The following is an 18834-nucleotide window of genomic DNA, read 5'->3' as shown; positions in this document are numbered from 1 at the left end:
AGAAGATTACGGTCTGGAAAAAAAGAAAAGGGGAAAGGGGGCTAGTTCTACCATTCATGATCGCCAGGCGACGGCTCGTGATATGGGCATTTCATCCCATCCGCCCTGATATCGCCCGCTTGAGGGTATTTGAGCTTATTCGATGAGTTCTCGGGCTCAGGTAAACGCTTAGAAGAGCCTGTTTCAAGCAATTAAGCAAGAAAAGAAAAAGCCCACGAAGACATCTCACCTACGCTACGTGATTGTGTTCATCAAGATGGCTCGAGAGTGGGAGCCTACCTAGTTCAACAGCGCGTCGGGCTGATCCGACCGGAATTCCGAGGAACCTTGGCTCGCCGGTTCCAGCACGTCCGGCACTACCCCATTTCTCTTGTCTGCCGGCCGAGGCCTCTCTCTGTGTACCGAAGGGGGCCTCGTCCGGCGCCGGGTCCGGGGACGACCAGTTTGGTTCAGATATGTTACTTCATGCGGGAAGAGAGGCGATATGGCACGCGAACTTTTGTAAAAAGAATAATTAAAAATTCGTTTTTTGTGTGAGACGGGATGACGGATGCCTCGGGGAGGTCGGCGTCAATGATATGGATACAGACGCGCGCGCGCGCACACACACACACACACTCACACACTCACACACAGAGAAAAGCAGACTGTTTTTTTTTCTCTCTTTTTTCTTCTCCTAGACTCCTTCCCATCGAGCAGAGCGGCGTAAGGACGGTGCTGGCGGCTCCAGGGTTACATGGGCTAACGATGGGGGGGGGGGGCGTATTGTAAAGTAGGGTTGCAAAGTAGGGTTGTAATCGTTTTTGGGGAACGGGAGAGAAGTTGGGGTCTTCCGGGTGCCCGGGCCGTCGCATCTCAGGGCCAACCCCTCGCAGGTCTTTTCGGTCAGTGTGAAGGGTGGATGGTGACGTAGGGTGGGGAGTGTAAGACGGTGTGTTTCCGCAGTTCCAATGGTTCGAGTGATGAGGTGGGGACTCGGCGTGTGTATGAGAGAGAGATAGAGAGAGAGATCCTTTCATGACGGATTTCCTGTTCCCCCAGAGGTACATGGACAGGCACGCTTGAAATGATTATCGGCGGATGGAAGGTTCTACAGGATAAAGAGGGAGCGAGGGCAGATGGATGGGCAGGTGAGAGTGAGAGAAAAGGGCGGTGATGCGTAAAGGGGGAGGAGCTTGGTGTGGTTGGATGTCCGTGGACTGGGCGGAGGCTACACGGACAAGTTTTGGGGAAATTGAACATTCAAGTCAGGGGAAAACCGGAAGGGGGGCTGGTGTTGGTGGAGTCGGGGTTGAGCAGTGAGTCCGGGGGGAGAGAGTGCCGCATTGCGGGGTGCGGGGGGTGAGGTGGGTTGTTGTAGGTGGTTATATGGGTTTGGAAAGGTGCGATTGGAGAAACCAGACTCGAAGTCTTATGGCATGACGAGTCAGGGTAGGATTGAGTAAGAACTTCTGCACTCAAGAGACGTGTGGTTTGGAAGCAGGGGAGGGGGCTGCTTACATCCGCGCTGCCGACTTATTGTGCTCTGTCCAGCGAATCTAGACAGCGTAGACCGGGCCGCTCGGCTCGGCGGATCCCATTCCGGCACTGCCGTTGTCAGGCACCTTCTTTTTGGCATTGCTGCGAGGCCCCTTCGAGCACATCTACTGCTCTTCGTTATTCGGTGCGTCGAGCCCTCAAACACCCGTATTTACGGCCCGCCCTTGAGATGTATTCGGGGCTAGTGTTGATCTTTGGATGGCTCGGCACTGCTTTTTTTCTTCTTCTTTTTTTTTACCATGTTCCTTTTGCCATCTTGACACCTACTGTCGTCTAAGTCGGGAAATTTTAGAACGAAAAGCTTCTTGGAAACCGAGTGTATAGTTACCATGTATCGACAAGTCTATGGCCTGTGCCCATTCCTTGGTAAAGACCCTCGATATGAGCAAGCCCTTCTACAGTCAACTCTGACGCTGCTTCATGATGACCTTCCCATCCCTGAGTTTGGGCAATTATCCTCGCGGGCCCGGGCCCAAGGTGAGCACTTTGCAAACGGGGAATGACCTCGGAAGATGATTCAATGGAGTCTCTCACAATTAACAATGTGAGGGCACAGGGTCAGCCTAGTGACCCATCTGTTACGGCCGCACTTCACACCAATGGGTGCCGAAGCGGAAGACATGCTATCCAGTCAGGATTCCATATCCTCTCTATACGGCTCTTCTCGGCACTTTGATGCTGGGGGAAGACAGGCGGTGCGCCTGTCCGTCCCCTCGCTCGCCCCCACACCTGGAGCAGTTCCTGTAATTCCGGACGCCAATCCGCCGAGCAACTCGCCAAACCAGCTTGGCTAAGATGTTCCAAAAAAGGGGTTTTGGCTTCTGGCCTCCGCGGCACAGACCTAAACCGCTCCCCATCCTCGTGGCAAGACTCATTCTTATGTGGATGGCTACTATACCCGCTTGCACCGAAGCGACCGGACAGTCGCTTTGGCAAGCGAGATGTGCCTGATTTGGTCCTCAAGACATACCGTTAGATGGATTCACGAACACATGCGTCGGAGACTACTCCGCGGCCACCACCGCCAGCCGTGGTGTCCAATTCAAGTTAACAACACCAATTCGTGCACCTGCTTCTGCACGGGAGGTTGCGGATCTTTTTTTGCGTTCTCAAAGAACTTGTTCGGACCTGGAGATGGCAATGCATCCCTAATCCTTGGATGGCCTTTCGAAACGGACGGCGCGGAATATCATGCTCAACTCACAATCGTGAGTGTAGACGTACGAGGCAGGCCGCTGAAATAACAAGACCAAGTGTGTTTGTCATGTCTTGCCAAAGGGACGGGCAGAGCTAAGACTGGATCAATCGAAACCCAAAATTTTGCTCGCTTCATATCTCGCGGACGTATTGTAGGGCTAGATGCGGCCACGGCCCGCGGTGGCTATCCATGGATGCTAGCAAACCCTGAATATGTGGCACATTTACCGGCTCAATGCTGTTCGCCAAGTTACTAACATCGTCCGAACCATGCGAGGAGGGTGGACGGCGCAATTACCCGAGTGGGGGTGGTTGAAGAGTTACTAGGATAATATTGTCCTTCGTCGCACGCTTTTGAAGCCGAGTGGAATGTCGAAAGTGTCCACTGCTTGCAAGAGGATTCAACCCGATCAACAAGACTGACAGCTCTCCTCGCTCGTCTGGTAGTAGCCAAACCGACTTCCCCAGCTTTTACGACGAAAGAGTGCACTCCGTTGAGGAAATAGCCGGGCCATGAGGATCCCGCTCTGCCGTCTATGCCTAATCGTAGCAGACCATTCGGTTAGGATTGGTCCGGCCTTTGATACATGATCGGAGCCGCATGCGACGAAGCTGGATCTTGAAACTGGAAGGTCTGCGACCAGACGAGGCGGCTGCGGCTTTTCAGGCTGCAGACATCCGTCATCACGTGGTCACACGGGTGCTCGTGCACAACAGCCATTCATGGGGCCCACTGTCGATGAATTAAGCTTATGTCCTCGAGCCGTACGCAATGACTCGCAGTTGTTTCGTTTGACGTGTTAATCGTGCAAATAACGTTTCCTTGCGTGGACTACCCTGGCAACCCAGGATTGGGTTGGGATAAGGTAGCATGCGGCGGAAAGGCTGTAACAGACGCAGAATATATTTTGCCCATATCTGGCAACGAGTCGATTGCGGAAACGGGGTGGATCATAAACGTTACTATGAACTCGAGTCACCAGATTCCCCTGGCATGACTCGATGTCGTGGAGACGGGTAGTGTCTATCGCAAGAAACTTGCTCTGATTAGACGAGAGCAGGTCTCCGAGGACGTGCAGCGCAACAACTGTGAAATGAGATAACTCTCCCAAGTGCCCAGCTACACTTTTGGGATGCTATCACGTCAGTATATTGGGACAAATCAGTCTCTATTGGGACCTTGGGCAGAGCCACCTGCTTGGCTGATTTGCTCGTCTGATGCAACTCTTTTGGTTTTGTTCGGGTTCATATAGGGATTTGAGGAGGCGGTACCTACGTCCTTGCGAATGGCCTCGATGATACATGGCTCATCCTTGCTGCTGGCAGAAGTAACCATGGGGTCAGACATTGTGTCGTTCAAAGTAGCAGCACTGGGTTATCCGGATGACGTATTCCTCCTGGGAATAATCTGTTTTGCATATAACGGTACAGACGAGAGTTGGAGCGAGACGAGAGTTGGGACGAGTTGAAGACCAATGAGAAAAGGCGACCTGCTGTTGAGAGAAAAGACTTTGAGAAATTTTGGCCGCAGTGATCTGACCTGACCAGCGGCAGCGGAGCGGACATTGACCATGAGTTCTTACTCTATCCAGCAACGACGCCAATTCTTGGCATCGGAAGTACTTGGAAGTGGAGGAAAGTCGTACAAGGTTGGCTTCCGTGATGACCGAATCGTGGCAGCCGAAAATGCTTGGCTCAGGACGTCAACCCGATAAGTAAGTTGATCGCAGAGCTAAAGTGCCGGTAACCAGCAGGCGTCCAAACGGCCGGAAGGGTTCGCAATATACTCTGAAACTCGCACGTCAAGATTTTCAGCTTCATCGTCTTGAAACCCCATAGGCTGTAGTTGGTGGAAACGGGCCAGTGGATTGTATCTATGGCGACCCAAAGGTACTCTGCGGGAGCGCAGCTGTTGCCCAAGGTTGCCGATAGTCTTCATACCGAATATGGACACCGGAGGTTGCCGACGGCATCCTCTGGTCGATAGATTGGCCTCGGCGTGGTGGCATTGATATGGTTCATAAGAAAGAAGGTTCTCCTGTGACGGTTTGGACGACGTCGCTTCTCCATGGTACAGATAGGATTTCGACCAAGGTTGGTTTCGGCAGAATGCAATTTTTTGACTCTGGTAGGAGACTACTCGTTGAAGTTGTTCACAACTCCAGGTCGTACCTTCGTATATGATGGCCGAGCCAGCGTGGCGTCTAGGTGGTATGGGATCGGTTCGACTGACTATGGAGCATGTATGATACATTCGCCGTCCAGATGTGGCCATTTATAATTTGTTCGCAATGATTCCGATCACCTACCTACCTATCTGATGTCTTTGTTGCACCTGCTGGATTTGGGTGCTACGAGAAGCTTGTCGCAAAGCCAAGTCTGCCCAATGAATGCACCGGCGAGCCGAAGTGCTTTGTGGCGTACGATTCCCATAGATGCAGCGCCGTTCCGCCAAGCAAAATGCAGAGAGCCAGCCAGACAAGGGTAGGTACAAGAAGGATGACAGCAGTCGAGTCCTAGCATCCCAAGCGATGTGTGTGTGACTGATTGACGAGCACTGGCGTTGCAGCCGATTGCCTTGGCGACATGTAAAAATAATGCATGGACGGATCGTTCGGGCGAGAGAGAAGGGTGTCGGGCGATGGAGGGTATGACGATGACGGTAGGCAAGCGAAATACACAGTAAAGGCACCTAAGGTAGGTGCGGTCGGTAAGTACAAAGAGGGGTACGTACACGTACAATGAGGGGGTCCTTCCTGCCTGGCTGGCTACAGTGTCGGTTCCTTCCTTCCATGCCCAGCCAGCCAGTTGCACTGCAATTGAGATGCAATTGGTCTGCCTGCGGACAAGATAGGAAGATTATCCCCAGCCAGCTTACCTACATTGTACATAGGTACCTAGTATATTGACTGGCTTTGGCACTGGCATTGGCATTGACATTGATCTCACCGTTGATCTCACCGTCGATGCCACGAGAATCGCCGATGTGACACACCGTGCTCTTCCCTTCCCGAGTTCCGGCAAGCAGCGGCATTGTCAGCGGCTGCTGTTTGCCTTTCCGGCTGGCAAGATGTTTCCTTTTTCGCCTGCGGGTGCACCACACCACCACTCCATCCTGGAGTCCGTCCGTATTCATCGGGCTAACCAGGTAATGACAGATGACACAAGTGCAGTGGCTGGCAGTACCGATAGGTACGAAGATAATCACCGCGCCGAGGCTCGCACAAACTTCGGTCCTATTTGTCGCGTCATGGTGAGGGGTCCCCATTCGAATCCGTCCCACCGCCTTCGAATCCATCCACCGCCTTCGAATGTCAGCCAAGCATTCTGCAAAATACACCGTAGACGCATGCATTGATCAGCTAGCTGGCTTCTTGGCACCGGGGCTCGGCCAAGAAGTTTTCTGCTCTCCAAATTGCAGCGAAGTGACGTCTCTCCACTCTATCGTCGTCCTCGTCGGGCGGTGGGAGCGCGCTTATCTATATTTATCGTATCGCATATATTTCATCACCGCATCATCGAAGAAGGCGCGCAATACCGTATCTTCTCGTTAAATCCGTCTTTAGCTACTGCCCGAGCTAACGGCAAGGGGAATAGCAGCGGCCGAATGAGGGCTAGCGTGTCGGCAGAAACAAGGCTACTTGGTTGGTTGATGGGTTGGCGAAGTTGATTGGAGCAGTAGGTGAGGAGATGGATGGATGGACCGCCTTCTATTGTAGGCTTAGCTCTTTGGCGGCCGCTACACTACTTTCGGTTAGCTCGTGCAGTAGCTTAAGACTGATTTAACGAGAAGATACGGTATCAGCTGGAGAAAAGCGGAGAGGGGGACCTGGACTGGGGAGGGGGGGGGAGTACACTAGGCGTCGTGTGGCACTCGTGGCAAAGGCGTCAACTAAGTTTAGGGTTGGTGTTCCCAGTGATCCGGATCTTGCATTCGGGTACTCAAAAAGACGACACTTTGGGCTCGCTCCCTTGAAAAGGCACAAGCGAGCAGGGTTTTTCTTTTTTCTTGATGTACAGATATGTACGATGTACGGATACAAGTACTATGTATACCAGCAGAGAGACAAAGCTACCCACACGAAATGCGGGTTCCTTAGACGACGACCCCTCTCATCCTGTCCCGAGCCACATGCTGCCCGGTGCTCCTCTCCGGCTTCGCCCTGGATTCGTGGACGCCCATGGAAGATGGAGAAGTCCTTTTGCTGGTCTCGCGGTCTGATCCAGGGTTGTGTGTCTGGGTAACAAACTTCGCCCCTCCCCCCTCTGCTATGTAGCAGGCATATTGTCGAGCCTGGCCGGAAATGGACCAGAATCCGGGGTAGTCCCGTCTCAAACAAACTTTTGATTGGTTTGCGCAGCACCGAGGATCGCCATTTCTCTATGTCATCGCCCACCGCCTACCGCCCATTGCTACGCCAGCGGTAAAAAATGCCAAAAAAAATAAAATCCGCTCCTGCAATGCCGCCGGAAGAACCCCGAATACAGATACCAGTACGAATACTGTAGGTACTTGTGCATGAGGAACGGGGGGGTGCTTTGCGCCATTTTGCTGTGCTCCAGTGTATCGTCACTTTCCGGTCTTCGCACTGATGGAAGAAAGCAAGTCGGGTGGGTGGCTGGCAGGATGGCAGGCAATATGTACATACCGGATCCACGCACCGCTACACTTACTGCGTCGCTCTTCTGTCATGACCTGCCGTCCCTAATATACCTTTTGCTTGCCAGTGCACGCACACACACACACACATGGCTACTGACACGCGCGTACACACCACACAGACGACACAGTTTGCACCTTCGTTCGTCCTTTCTGTCAGCCATCCCATTCATCCGCCTCTCTCAGTCATCCAATAGTCTCCGCACCGCGGTGGATTTCCGCAGTAGGTAGGTTGGTATGTGGCTTGTACGAACACAGACATGTACTTTGAGACGCTGGGCAATGGAGGGCCCACGGCTAATCTCGCTCTGCCACTCCCACGCGCTGAGCTAGAAGGGGGGTTCAAAAATCCTCATCGATTCGCATCATGGCCCACTCATATTTGTGCTCTCTTTCATTCAAATCACTTCCACAGTATGTACGTACCCGCGCAAGCATCTACCTACACTACCTAGGTAGGCACCTTAGTCTGCGACCTGGATCAGAAAACTCTGCAACGGCTGTGGGACAGACACGACACCAGAAGCGAAAGAAAGGCACACACATCACACTCTGTTTAATCATGGTCTGTACTATGTACGTACCTACTTAGTGGTGTACTTTACTTTGCCTATTAGGTGTGTGATGTACTTACGGCCCTGATCCATGGAACCCACACACCACCATCTTACCTGAATGAGCATCTTGGCTGGTCAAGGTACCTCCTCACATGAAATACCTGGCCATGTACACTCCTCCGTTCACTACGGCTCCGCCAACACAACCAGCCCACCAAACCTTCTGCCAAGCCCAAAGACAAGCATCCACACCCCAAGCTCCGTCCGTCCTGTCCATCCAGCATTATTGCCTGTTTGTTGGCTTACCGAGCTGTCTGTCTTCGGTTCAAACTATCATTCTCATATTTTCGACATTTCTATTCTTGTTCCATCTCTCGCCCTCTCTCGTCCATTGTCGCCCTGGGTCATTTGCCGCCGCCATCGAAGTTTGCCGGGCAATCAACATCGCACCCGGCTGCTAAATTCGCTCGTACGACGCTGCATCATCCGTCCTCTACCAATTGGGTTCCGAGTCTTGGTTAGACACCGACCCTGCTCGAATTGCCGGTCACGAGGACGAGGATATTCCCGCAAGCTTACAGCCACCAACATTGGATGACTGCGGCGGCCACGACGACGACGACGACGACGACGACGACCAAGACAACGACGAACACGCTCAAGCTTTCAACCTTCCTCCTACCCCGGATTTTGGCATTCCTCCCCGTGAGTTAGGTTGACCTGCCTGCACACACCACCGCCGAGCCCGCCCTACGAAGTATACAACGTCCCGACTCCCGCCAGACTGAACCTTCCGCCACTTCCTCCCTGAGCGAGCGCTCCCGACCTTCACTGCTGTGCAACTTGAACGAACCCGTACCCGGGAATTTCGAGATCGAGCGGATTGCGCGCCCAAAACCAACACCCCGACTGCGTCCATGTGTCAGAGCTTCGAGTCATGGCATGCTTGTCGTCAGTCTTCAGTTAACCACCTTGTACCTCTCGCCAAACCCCCGTGGCGGTGAACGCCCCCCCAATCTACACGTTCGGTCGTCGCCCTCTCGCCGAGCATGTTATCTGTCAATGCGACAGATGATAGTGTCCCGGATCGCGGCCCGGCAGTCTTTGCCGTGACCACCGCAACATTCGTCCTAGCGAGTGTCATGGTCGCCGCCCGTTTGTTTTGCAGGCGCTTCATTGTCAGAAATGTCAGTTGGGACGACAAGACCATGTTTTTTGCATGGCTGATTGCTTTTGGCTTGTCATTTACCATTTGTTTCGGCACCCGCAAGGGTCTGGGTCGCTACGATAAGGATATACCCCAGGGGCATTGGGATTCATTACGAGCGTGCGAATATGTCTTTTCCATACTATATGTGAGTATCCTTCTACCACATGTCGAGCTCCTGGCCTCGTCTACCTAGCCCGCCGCCGCCGCCTTGCTCACATTGTCGCAGAATCCCGCCCTCATGGCGACCAAAACCAGCGTCTTGATCTTCTACCTGCGCCTTTCCAAGAACACGAAAAAAGTGCTCAGGTTTGCCTCATGGGTCACCCTCGGTATTGTCAACGTTGCCGGTGCTGTCCTCACACTCATCAACATCTTTCAGTGTCAACCCGTTCAGGCGGCTTGGGAAATCTGGCGGGACACCTCGAGGTGTATCCCACTTCTCACCGAATTCATCTGCTCCGCCCCCATCAACATTGTTACCGACCTGGCCATCCTGGCCCTACCGATCCCCGTTCTCACGGGCATGAGATTGCCGCCGAGGCAAAAGATCATTCTCGTACTCACCTTCACTCTCGGTATCTTCGTCACCATCGTCGATGTCGTCCGAATCTACTACCTTCAGCAGGCCGTGACATCCGTGCCCACCGGCGTCTCTACAGATCCGAACTCGCACTTTGGTGGAACGCCCGACTTCGCTTGGAACTCATCATTGTCCTTCATGTGGTCGGCTGTCGAGGTCAACGTAGGAATGGCTTGCGCTTGTATTCCGACACTCAAACCACTCATCATCAAGATCCTCCCCGCCATGATTATCGATCCTGATGGAACGCGCTCTAGCACCAATACCGAAAAAGATGCGCCGGAGAGCCCCAGAAATCGCAACGGCAGCGACGGTCTCGTTTCACCCACCAACCCGAATCACCGCGCTTCGGTCAACCTCCAGGAACCCGCCCCGGCGACGTTCCGTGCCAGCCGAGACCTGAGCGGGGTTTCGAATGAGTACGAGAACAGCATGACGGCGTTGGAGTTCCTTACGACACCAGACATGACCTTGGCCGAATTCGAGGCATCCGGGGCGAGCAGACTCGGAGGCGATCCGGCAAGAGCATCGATGGCGACGAGCAGGGAGAACACCATCTATTTCGGCTTCGTCAATATGAGGCGGCCGAAAAGCATGGTCAAGTGCGATGCTCAAGAGTCGTTCCGATATGGTCTTGTCGTCACTATCCTCTTCGTCATGTGGGGCATCTCTTACGGCCTTCTCAACACCCTCAACAACGTCATCTCCAGCGTGTCAGATATGAGTGTCGCGCAGACTCTGGGTCTCACGACCGCCTACTTCGGAGGTGGCTACTTTTTCGGTCCCCTGTTGGTTGGCGAGTGGATTCTGCGGCGAGACGAACATCATCGAAGACACCGCAAGAACAACAAGCGAGATGCGGAGAGCGTAGGAGGCTTCAAGGTCACCTTCATCGTCGGGCTTTGCTTCTACGGTGTTGGGACCATCATCTTCTGGCCGTCTGCCGTCACCAAGTCGTGGGGCGGTTTCCTGCTCAGCAACTTTGTCGTCGGCTTCGGCCTTTCCGTGCTCGAGACGGGAGCCAATGCATTCCTCATCCTGTGCGGTCCGCCAGAATATGGAGAGACGCGATTACTCCTCGCTCAGGGCGTCCAGGGCATCGGCGCAGTTTTGAGCGGCCTGATGGCCCAAAGGGTTTTCTTCACAAAAATCACCAACAAGGGCGGGTCCGACTCAACAACGCTCCTCAATGTCCAGTGGACGTACCTGGCCATAACATTGCTTTGTGTGGCTCTTGGCCTGTTCTTCTACTACATGCCCCTCCCGGAACTGAACGACAACGAGCTACAGGAATCGGCGGATCGACTTCCTGTCAACCCCCAGAAGCGCAGCATTGGCGGGCTGCAACTCCGCACATGGAGTTTGATCCTGGCAGTCCTTGCGCAGTGGACGTACGTTGCTTCCCAGGAAAGCAACAACATCTTCTTCCGATCCCTGCTCATCGCCGCCCTTCCCAACCAGGAAGACTCGGGCTCGGGTGCAACGAATGCAGACACGAACCCAGGGGAAAACAGCGACAAGCCTCCTGGTCTCACGATAGGGGTCACAGACTTTCACCTGGTTGCCCAAAGCGTATTCACCGTTTCAAGATTCATGGTCGCCTATCTGACGTATATGTCGGTCCGCAAGCCGCGGATGCCGAAACCGAGGACCTGGCTGGGTATCAGCGTTGGCCTGTGTATCCTGTTCGGTCTCCTCACCGTCGTCTGGCGGCCGAAAGATCCCAATATGCTGATGATCCCCGTGATACTCTTCTACTTTGCCGAAGGCCCCGTATGGCCTCTCATCTTTGCAATCGGCCTCCGCGGCCAAGGACGACGTACCAAGCGTGCCGCAGCCTTCATTACCATGGGTGGCTCCGGCGCGGCCTTCTTCCCTTACGTTATCTATGCGATCATCAACGGGGGCGCTACGGTGCAGCTCTCGTTCGTCGTCATCGTCGCACTTTCCGTTCTCACAGCCTTCTACCCCATCTGGCTGATGTTCGTCCGCGACGCGAAGACGATGACAGACCCCGCGAACTCGTACATCTCTCCAGAAGAGCGTGTCATGGTCCAGGACGAGATTGATATGAGTCGAGAAGTAAGGCGACGGCGGAGATCACTTTTCACAATCGGAGCCAAGGGCAAGCGAGGCAGCATTTTCAGCATGATATACAATATAGGCAAGGCCAAAGGCGAAAGCGTCACGCCGCCGACGGTAGAGCATTCCGAAGAGAGGAATACCTCTAGTAAGGCGTCTGAGGGGAGCAACGACACCCCTCGGACACAGACACTATGAGCGGGCTACCCGTTTGAGAAAAGACGCGGCACGAGGCCTTGTGAACCTTTTTATACTTAATAGCTATATACCCAATGATAATGACGTCCAATGAATAGATAAATAAGAAATTATAATATTCACACCAAGTATCCATTACATCAGCCTGTGATATCTCAAGCCAAAGTTGTGTTGGCAGGCCAGGCCTGCCGTCCCTACTTGTGTAACTGAGACGCAATCTTCTCAAACACCTCGACCCCCTCCCTTCCCAAAGCCGTGCCAACCCCTACGGCGTACGCGCCGACGCTCTTCATCCGCCTGAACCCGTCCGCGTCCGATACGCCGCCGACGCCGATGACCTTGATGTGCAACAGCTCGGGCTCCCGCAACAATAGGTCCGTGATAGTCTTGACGTTCCCCAGCGCCAGCGGGTGCAGCGGCGCGCCAGCCATCCCGCCCAGGCCCGACCCGGGCAGCCGCGGGCCCCACTCCCCGTCCCCGGTGCCCTCGAGCAGCAGACACGAGCCGAGCGTGTTCACCGCGTGATGAAGCTGATCCTGCTCGGCACCTTGAGCATCGACGTAGGCGACACGACGGTGGCGTCCTGGCGGAGCGCGCCGATGAGCTCCGCGAAGTGGGCGATGTGGGTGTACGGCGGCGTCTTCAGGCCGACGGGGATCTCCGGGTCCCGCGGCAGGGCGGCGAGGTAGGCCAGCAGCTGGGCGCGGTCCGAGGCCGGCGGCGAGGCGGCGGCGATGTTGGGGCACGAGAGGTTCACCTCCATGGCGAGCGGGTGCGGCGTGGTGCGGGAGAAGCGGGCGATGAGGCGGTAGCACTCGGCGACCTCGGCCGGGGAGCCGGTGACGGAGACTATGACGAGCTTGCGGTGGCCCTCGACCACGCGGTCCGGCAGCCGGCCGACGAAGTCGAGGTAGGTCCCGAGCGGGTGCGGGGAGTAGCCCAGGTTGTTGAGGGAGGCGACGTCGCCTGCGCCGACGCCCGGCGGGGACCGCTGCGTCGAGGCGTTGGGAGCCCGGGAGGGCTCCGCGGTGGAGGGGTTGAAGAAGGCGTACTGGTTGGAGGCGTCGTCGTGCGCGAAGCCACCGATCATGGAGGTGCGGGTCGTGATGGCGCCGGTGTGGGGGGAGGCGTGCAGGCGGTCGATGTCCTCGAAGGTTGTGCACCAGGGGTTGGCGGAGTTGAGGAGGGGCGGGGAGATTTCGAGCGCGGGAGGGGGAGGGATGTCCATGATCTTGATATACTTGGGGCCAGGCTGATGACTTATTTGTTCGTGAGTGAATTCGGGAGTGTGATGAAGGGCGAGTTGGGCAGGGGAATGAGAGGATCGTGAGAGAGGTGGACGGGGAGTGAGTGAATGGGATGTCGTCGCGAAGGACCCGCGGCGACGGAGGTAGAGGCGGGGGGCGGCGGCTTTGATAAGATAAGATGCCGGACGAGGTCCGAGGACGGTGGGGGGCGGGGGCCGTTTCGTCCGACCTTCGGCGTACGGGAACCAGCGTTTCCTACTTATCATGCATGACTACCATCATTTTTATTGTCATAGTGTTTTTGTTATTTGGATACTTCCATACCGTTTTGGTTGGGCGGCGTGCTTCAGACTAAAACTTCAAAAACTACTATTCGACTACAGACATGGCTTTCGGAATGGATGTTGGATACTCATCACGGACGACAAGGTACCGTGAGTTCGTCATGCTTGGCTGAATCCCAGCATGACGTGCAAGAATACAGGAAATCCGGATACAGCCTGAAAAAAAAGGAAGGGGGAGGGGGCATTCGTCTACAATGATGAGAAGTGTCGCGCTTGCACGCGCGCACATACACACACACACACACACACACACACACACACACACACACACACACACACACACACACACACACACACACACACACACACATACACAACTCAGCCGTAACCCCCCTCAATGGCAGAGATGGGCAATACTTTGACACGGTGTGGGATCAAGATGGGGGCGGGCACGAAATGAACGAGCATGGCTTTGTGCGGTGTAATGTGTTCTCGTGTTTCTAAACCAACATCCGGTATAAACTAGCAATCGTCTCTCAGGAGGCCCAGTATATTTCCTATCCTTATCCGCACGGATGCGACAAGGGCCCGTCCCGACTTCTCGGAAGGACGGCAGGCCTGACCCATGATGCTCTGGAAGGGGTCGAGCGAATCCACGTAGCTCAGCAAGCCCCTCGAAGAGGCCCGCTGCGCCGAGAGGCACAGGTCTGCCGGGAGGGCCAAGGCCTTTTCGACGCTGCCGAGATTGTGCTGGGCCACTTGGATCATGATTTTGATGTACAGGTCGCCCTTGATGGGCGGCAGGCCGCTGATGTGGGTGAGCCCCGGCAGACCCTCGAAGAAGCCGAGGATGTCGTGCAGGCCGCCCAGGAACCGGTGGACGTGGAGGAAGATGGTGTCGTACACCTGCAGCAGCTGTATGTGGCCGGACAGGCACATGAGCACGACTGGCATGCTCGGGGGCGACGACGACGACGTCGACGACGAGCCGTGGTCCTGTACCGGAGATATGACTTGCCTGATTACGGCGGCCAGTTCCGCGGTGCTCTCCAGCGCCTGGAGGATGGGGTTGACCTGCAGGTCCGCGACACTGGCGACGCACGAATCCAGGAGGGCCGGCGAGGGGATGCCCATGACGAAAGTGTCCATGCGCGAGAGCTGATGGGCGATGCACTGGTTGAGGCGAGCGAGGCGGACGAGGGCGTTGCTGCCGGGCCCGGGAGACGGCTGTTCCGGCGGCAGTCTGTTCGCGTTGTCGAGGGCGGCACCGCCTGCGGGTAGAGAGCGAAGCAGAAAAGCAGGGTCCACGCAGGGACTCGGATTGTGCGTGTCGGGCGGAGCGGAGAGCGACTTTGATGAGGCTGGCTGGTCTCCGCCATCGCCACCATACAACTCACGGAAATCTGCTTCAAGTTCCATGGGGAAAGCCCCCGTGTTGGAAACGCCGAAAAGGGCTGAGAGTGCGGTTGCGTCGTCGTTGTCGTTGGGGAACCCGAGATCCAGGGCGTCAATGACGGCATCGTCCGGAGTCTCCGCGGTGACGGGACCGCGGAAGCACTTGAAGCTGCCCTCGCTGTCGCGAGTCGGCGATAGGGCGACAGACCCTTCGTGCGGGAGTCCAGTAATAGAGGTCGTCTCGGGCTCCTCCGGTCCTCTCGGCATAGACGCCGCGGGAAGAGACACCCGGGACGCAGATCTGGACGGCGCGGCAGAGACGAACACCGAATGGCGCGGCCTCCTGTGAACAGCCTCGCTCAGGCTAGCGCGACAACGACCCAGCGGCCTCGGGGCTCCCGTCACGCAGGACGCGCCGGCTCGGGCGCAGCGGACGCAGGCCCCGTCGCCCTGGCCTTGCGAGCGCAGGCACCGCAGCTTGCGCTCTCGGCATCGGTCGCATGCCGTCCGCGTGGCAAGCGCTCGCTGCTGCTGATTTTGCTGCATGGCCGTGATGGTGGTCCGTCGGAAAGGAGTCGGTTGGTTCAGCGATGCGCCGTTGTTTGTTGGTGTGACCGGTCGATAGTGGTTGTCGGCCGCTTTACACGTCAGCCACTTTCATGTCAGCAGCCGAGAGGAGCCTAGTCTCAAAGGTGAAGGTAGTCGATTGAACTTATACAATTATAGCACGCCCGCTGCAACTTCAATACCAAATTCCATTATATTTGATAAACATGCTGCCTTGTATAAGTCGGGTATAATGAACCCATGCAATCACCTCGGGGCAAGGTGGACAAGCACATTAATGGCATTGAGACTACGCAACAAAGGGACATTTCTTGCGAAAAGTCCATGTGTCCTCTATATGACCCAGAGATCTCTTAGAGTACCCAATCTGAAGAATTTACAAGAGCTGAACCTTTCCATGGGGAGCCGGAAAGTACAGTAACTGAGAAGTCCAAAGAGCGCTGAAAGTTGAAGCTATAGTCTAGATAGACCACATCTCCAAAAAGAAAATTGAGATTTATCCAAACCAACAGATTCATCGTATAAAACCCTCTTTGTTCCTGTGTTCTGAATAAAATAACACAAAGCCACATGCCTTTTACTCTACTACGTGATATAATCACACCCGACCGTGCGGCCCTGGGCCGTTAATCTAGATTATGATGTGGCTCGATGCTACTCCCCCCTCGCGCGCCGAACCTGGCTGCTATTATATATAGTGACTATGATTCGAGAATATCTGCGGCTGCTTCTTTATGATGCAGGTTCTCTTATCTTAGTGTTGGTATACGGTAGGTATGCTTTGGGGGAGGTGGTCACGTGATATTCACGTGACACACCGCCTCCCTCGGCAGTATCCACCTCACCACCAGTATACCACCCAAAAAAGTCTGGATTCACTTTGTAACCAACCAATACAACAAGCAACCACATTCTATATCACAATTTATTACGTAATCTACAGGATATCCCTCTTCTGTAATTAACCAACACTTATCAAATGTGGCGGAATTACACGTGAATTAGCCAGCGAATGCACGGTTGCCCTACAGCGAATTGTCAGGGAATAGGCAGTAAATTAGCCCCACTTCTAGTAGCAAGTCCACTAATAATATCGCCAGGATTAGCCAAGGATTTCCCAACCAAGAAATAAGGGGTTTTCCCTATTTCTATAGTAATTTACTATAAATAAATAATATATAATAGAATAAAGTAACTATTATAATCCTTACTATTTAATAATTAATAGTCTAATATATATATCTATAATAACTAACATACCTATCTACTAATTAAATACTATTATAATAATTAATAAAAACTATAATAATAAGGTAACTATCCTATAATTATATAGTAATTAGTTTGTATAGCTTAACGCTATCTAAGTAAAAGTAAAGCGTTATAATTTCTAGAAGTATATTAACCTAAAGGTTATAGCAGCAGACTAATTAATCCTTAAGATATATCTAAAGAAACTAATAAAGCTACTTATAACGTAATATCTATACGCCTTAACTAAGGATAAGCTTACTGCTTACTAAGAGGTCACTATAGCTATAGTAATTACTAGGATATCCTAGTAAGTAACTATATAGTTATATATAGTAAGAAGTAAGGCTATTATAACTATACCTAATAGGCTTATATATAAAACTAAATATATAATAACGCTAGATAATCTTAACCTATATAATCTTATATACTTAAATAGCTAGATAAGCTACTATTATAAAGAAGTATATAAGTATACTACTTAGTAAAAGGACGTTAAAGATATAGCTAATATAGTTAAATTTACTATATTTATAGATCTTTAAGAAAGATATTATAGATTTAATAAATTACTAGCTAAATAGCTTAATAAGCTTAGCGTAGCAGTAAGAATAACTAAAGAAAAGCGCATAAAGTATACCTATAATAAATATAGTAAAGTGTTAGTAAAAGCCTAGTAAAAGGCCCTAACTACTAAAAAGATCTTACTATATAGCTTAATAAATAAAACGTAGCTTATAGTAAATTAGTATAAGTTAATTTACCTAACTACTAATAGCTATTAATTTAGTTTAATAACCTTACTACTACTTTATAAAATAGTTTACTTAGCGCCTAGCTAAATTTATATATAGTAATAAGTAAAATAATAGGTAATTAAAATAATCTTAACTAGTAGTTACTTTATAAGATAGCACTAAAGAGGGTTAAAGCCCTTACTAATAACTTACTATATTATAGCTAAGTAGGCTATAGCGTATTTAGCCTAACTAAAGGTAATAATAATAATAGCCTAACGTATACTAAAGGTATAGTAAAAAATAGTAAATTTAATAATAAGAGGTATTACTACTAATAAAGTGTAAGTAAAAAGGTAAAGTGCCTTATATACTTTAGTACCTATTTATTATAACTTTACTACTTTATAAATAAGTTATAAAGGCTTAATAATTAGTAAGTAAATATATAACGTTAGTAATAAATTAATAAGTATATTATAAGTAATCCTAACCTTACTAAATAAGTATAGAGAATTAAAGCTAAGTTATATTAACTATATAGTAAATACTATATAAAGGTAGCCTTTTATACTACTTTATAAGGCTATAAGCTAGGTAATTTAGCCTTACTTTATTTAGGTACTACTAACTATATATTTAACTATATATCTTAGTTTATTATATTAGTAGTAGCCCTAATTAGTAACTATATTTAGGCTAGTACTACCTAAGTAGTAATTAAAGAATATAGTACTATAAAGATTACTTTAAAGGGTGCTAATAGCTTACTAATAAAGCTTTATATATATAATATAATATATTATAGTATATTTACTATATTAGTTATTTCTTTTATAAGGCTACACTAGTAAGGCATATAGTAAAATATAAGCCTAAGTAATAATTACTTAAGGCGTATAGATTATAGCCTTATAAGCTATATTAAGGAATAAGCTAACTAATAAGTGCTTAAATATTATAAGTAACGTAGCTATAGCTAAAAAAGTAAAAGCGCTTTTACTATACACTTTACTAATAATTTACTATTAACCCTATAAGTAAGAAATAAATATATAACGTTAATATAATAATAACTACTTTATAATAATATAATAATATAGTATAAGCGTCTTAGCTACCTAAGTGCTAAGGCTTTATAAAGGATTATAAATACTACCTATAAAGTATATCTAACCTAAGTTAACACTATAATAATATAAGACTATAATTTATATAGTCTTAGTAAGATAAGACAGCAGATTTACTACTAGCCTTATAAATCTATTATAAATATAGCGCTAGGTAATTACCTAGCGCTAGACTTTTATAATCTTAAATAAGGCTA

The 18834-nt window shown here is 51.2% G+C and overlaps 3 protein-coding genes across 3 annotated transcripts; 1 reads left to right on the top strand and 2 right to left on the bottom strand.

Moving 5' to 3' along the window:
• Positions 1–9002: 9002 nt before the first annotated feature.
• On the top strand, positions 9003–12023 carry GLRG_10156 (fucose permease; the record flags this gene model as incomplete). The annotated part of the gene is made up of 2 exons (XM_008100841.1): positions 9003–9308; positions 9390–12023. 2 exons carry the CDS (start codon positions 9003–9005, stop codon positions 12021–12023), a joined length of 2940 nt encoding a protein of 979 aa, XP_008099032.1.
• A 194-nt stretch (positions 12024–12217) lies between these two features.
• On the bottom strand, positions 12218–13251 carry GLRG_10155 (dihydroorotate dehydrogenase; the record flags this gene model as incomplete). The annotated part of the gene is made up of 2 exons (XM_008100840.1): positions 12218–12508; positions 12571–13251. 2 exons carry the CDS (start codon positions 13249–13251, stop codon positions 12218–12220), a joined length of 972 nt encoding a protein of 323 aa, XP_008099031.1.
• An 825-nt stretch (positions 13252–14076) lies between these two features.
• GLRG_10154 (uncharacterized protein) lies at positions 14077–15495 on the bottom strand (the record flags this gene model as incomplete). The annotated part of the gene is made up of 1 exon (XM_008100839.1): positions 14077–15495. The coding sequence occupies one exon, from the start codon at positions 15493–15495 to the stop codon at positions 14077–14079; it is 1419 nt and encodes a 472-aa protein (XP_008099030.1).
• Between the last annotated feature and the right edge of the window lie 3339 nt (positions 15496–18834).

Source organism: Colletotrichum graminicola, assembly GCF_000149035.1.
Source record: "Colletotrichum graminicola M1.001 genomic scaffold supercont1.57, whole genome shotgun sequence".
NCBI classification, from domain to species: Eukaryota; Fungi; Ascomycota; class Sordariomycetes; order Glomerellales; family Glomerellaceae; genus Colletotrichum; species Colletotrichum graminicola.
The sequence above is the reverse complement of the archived record's forward strand: the minus strand, read 5'-3'. Positions and strand labels throughout refer to the sequence as shown.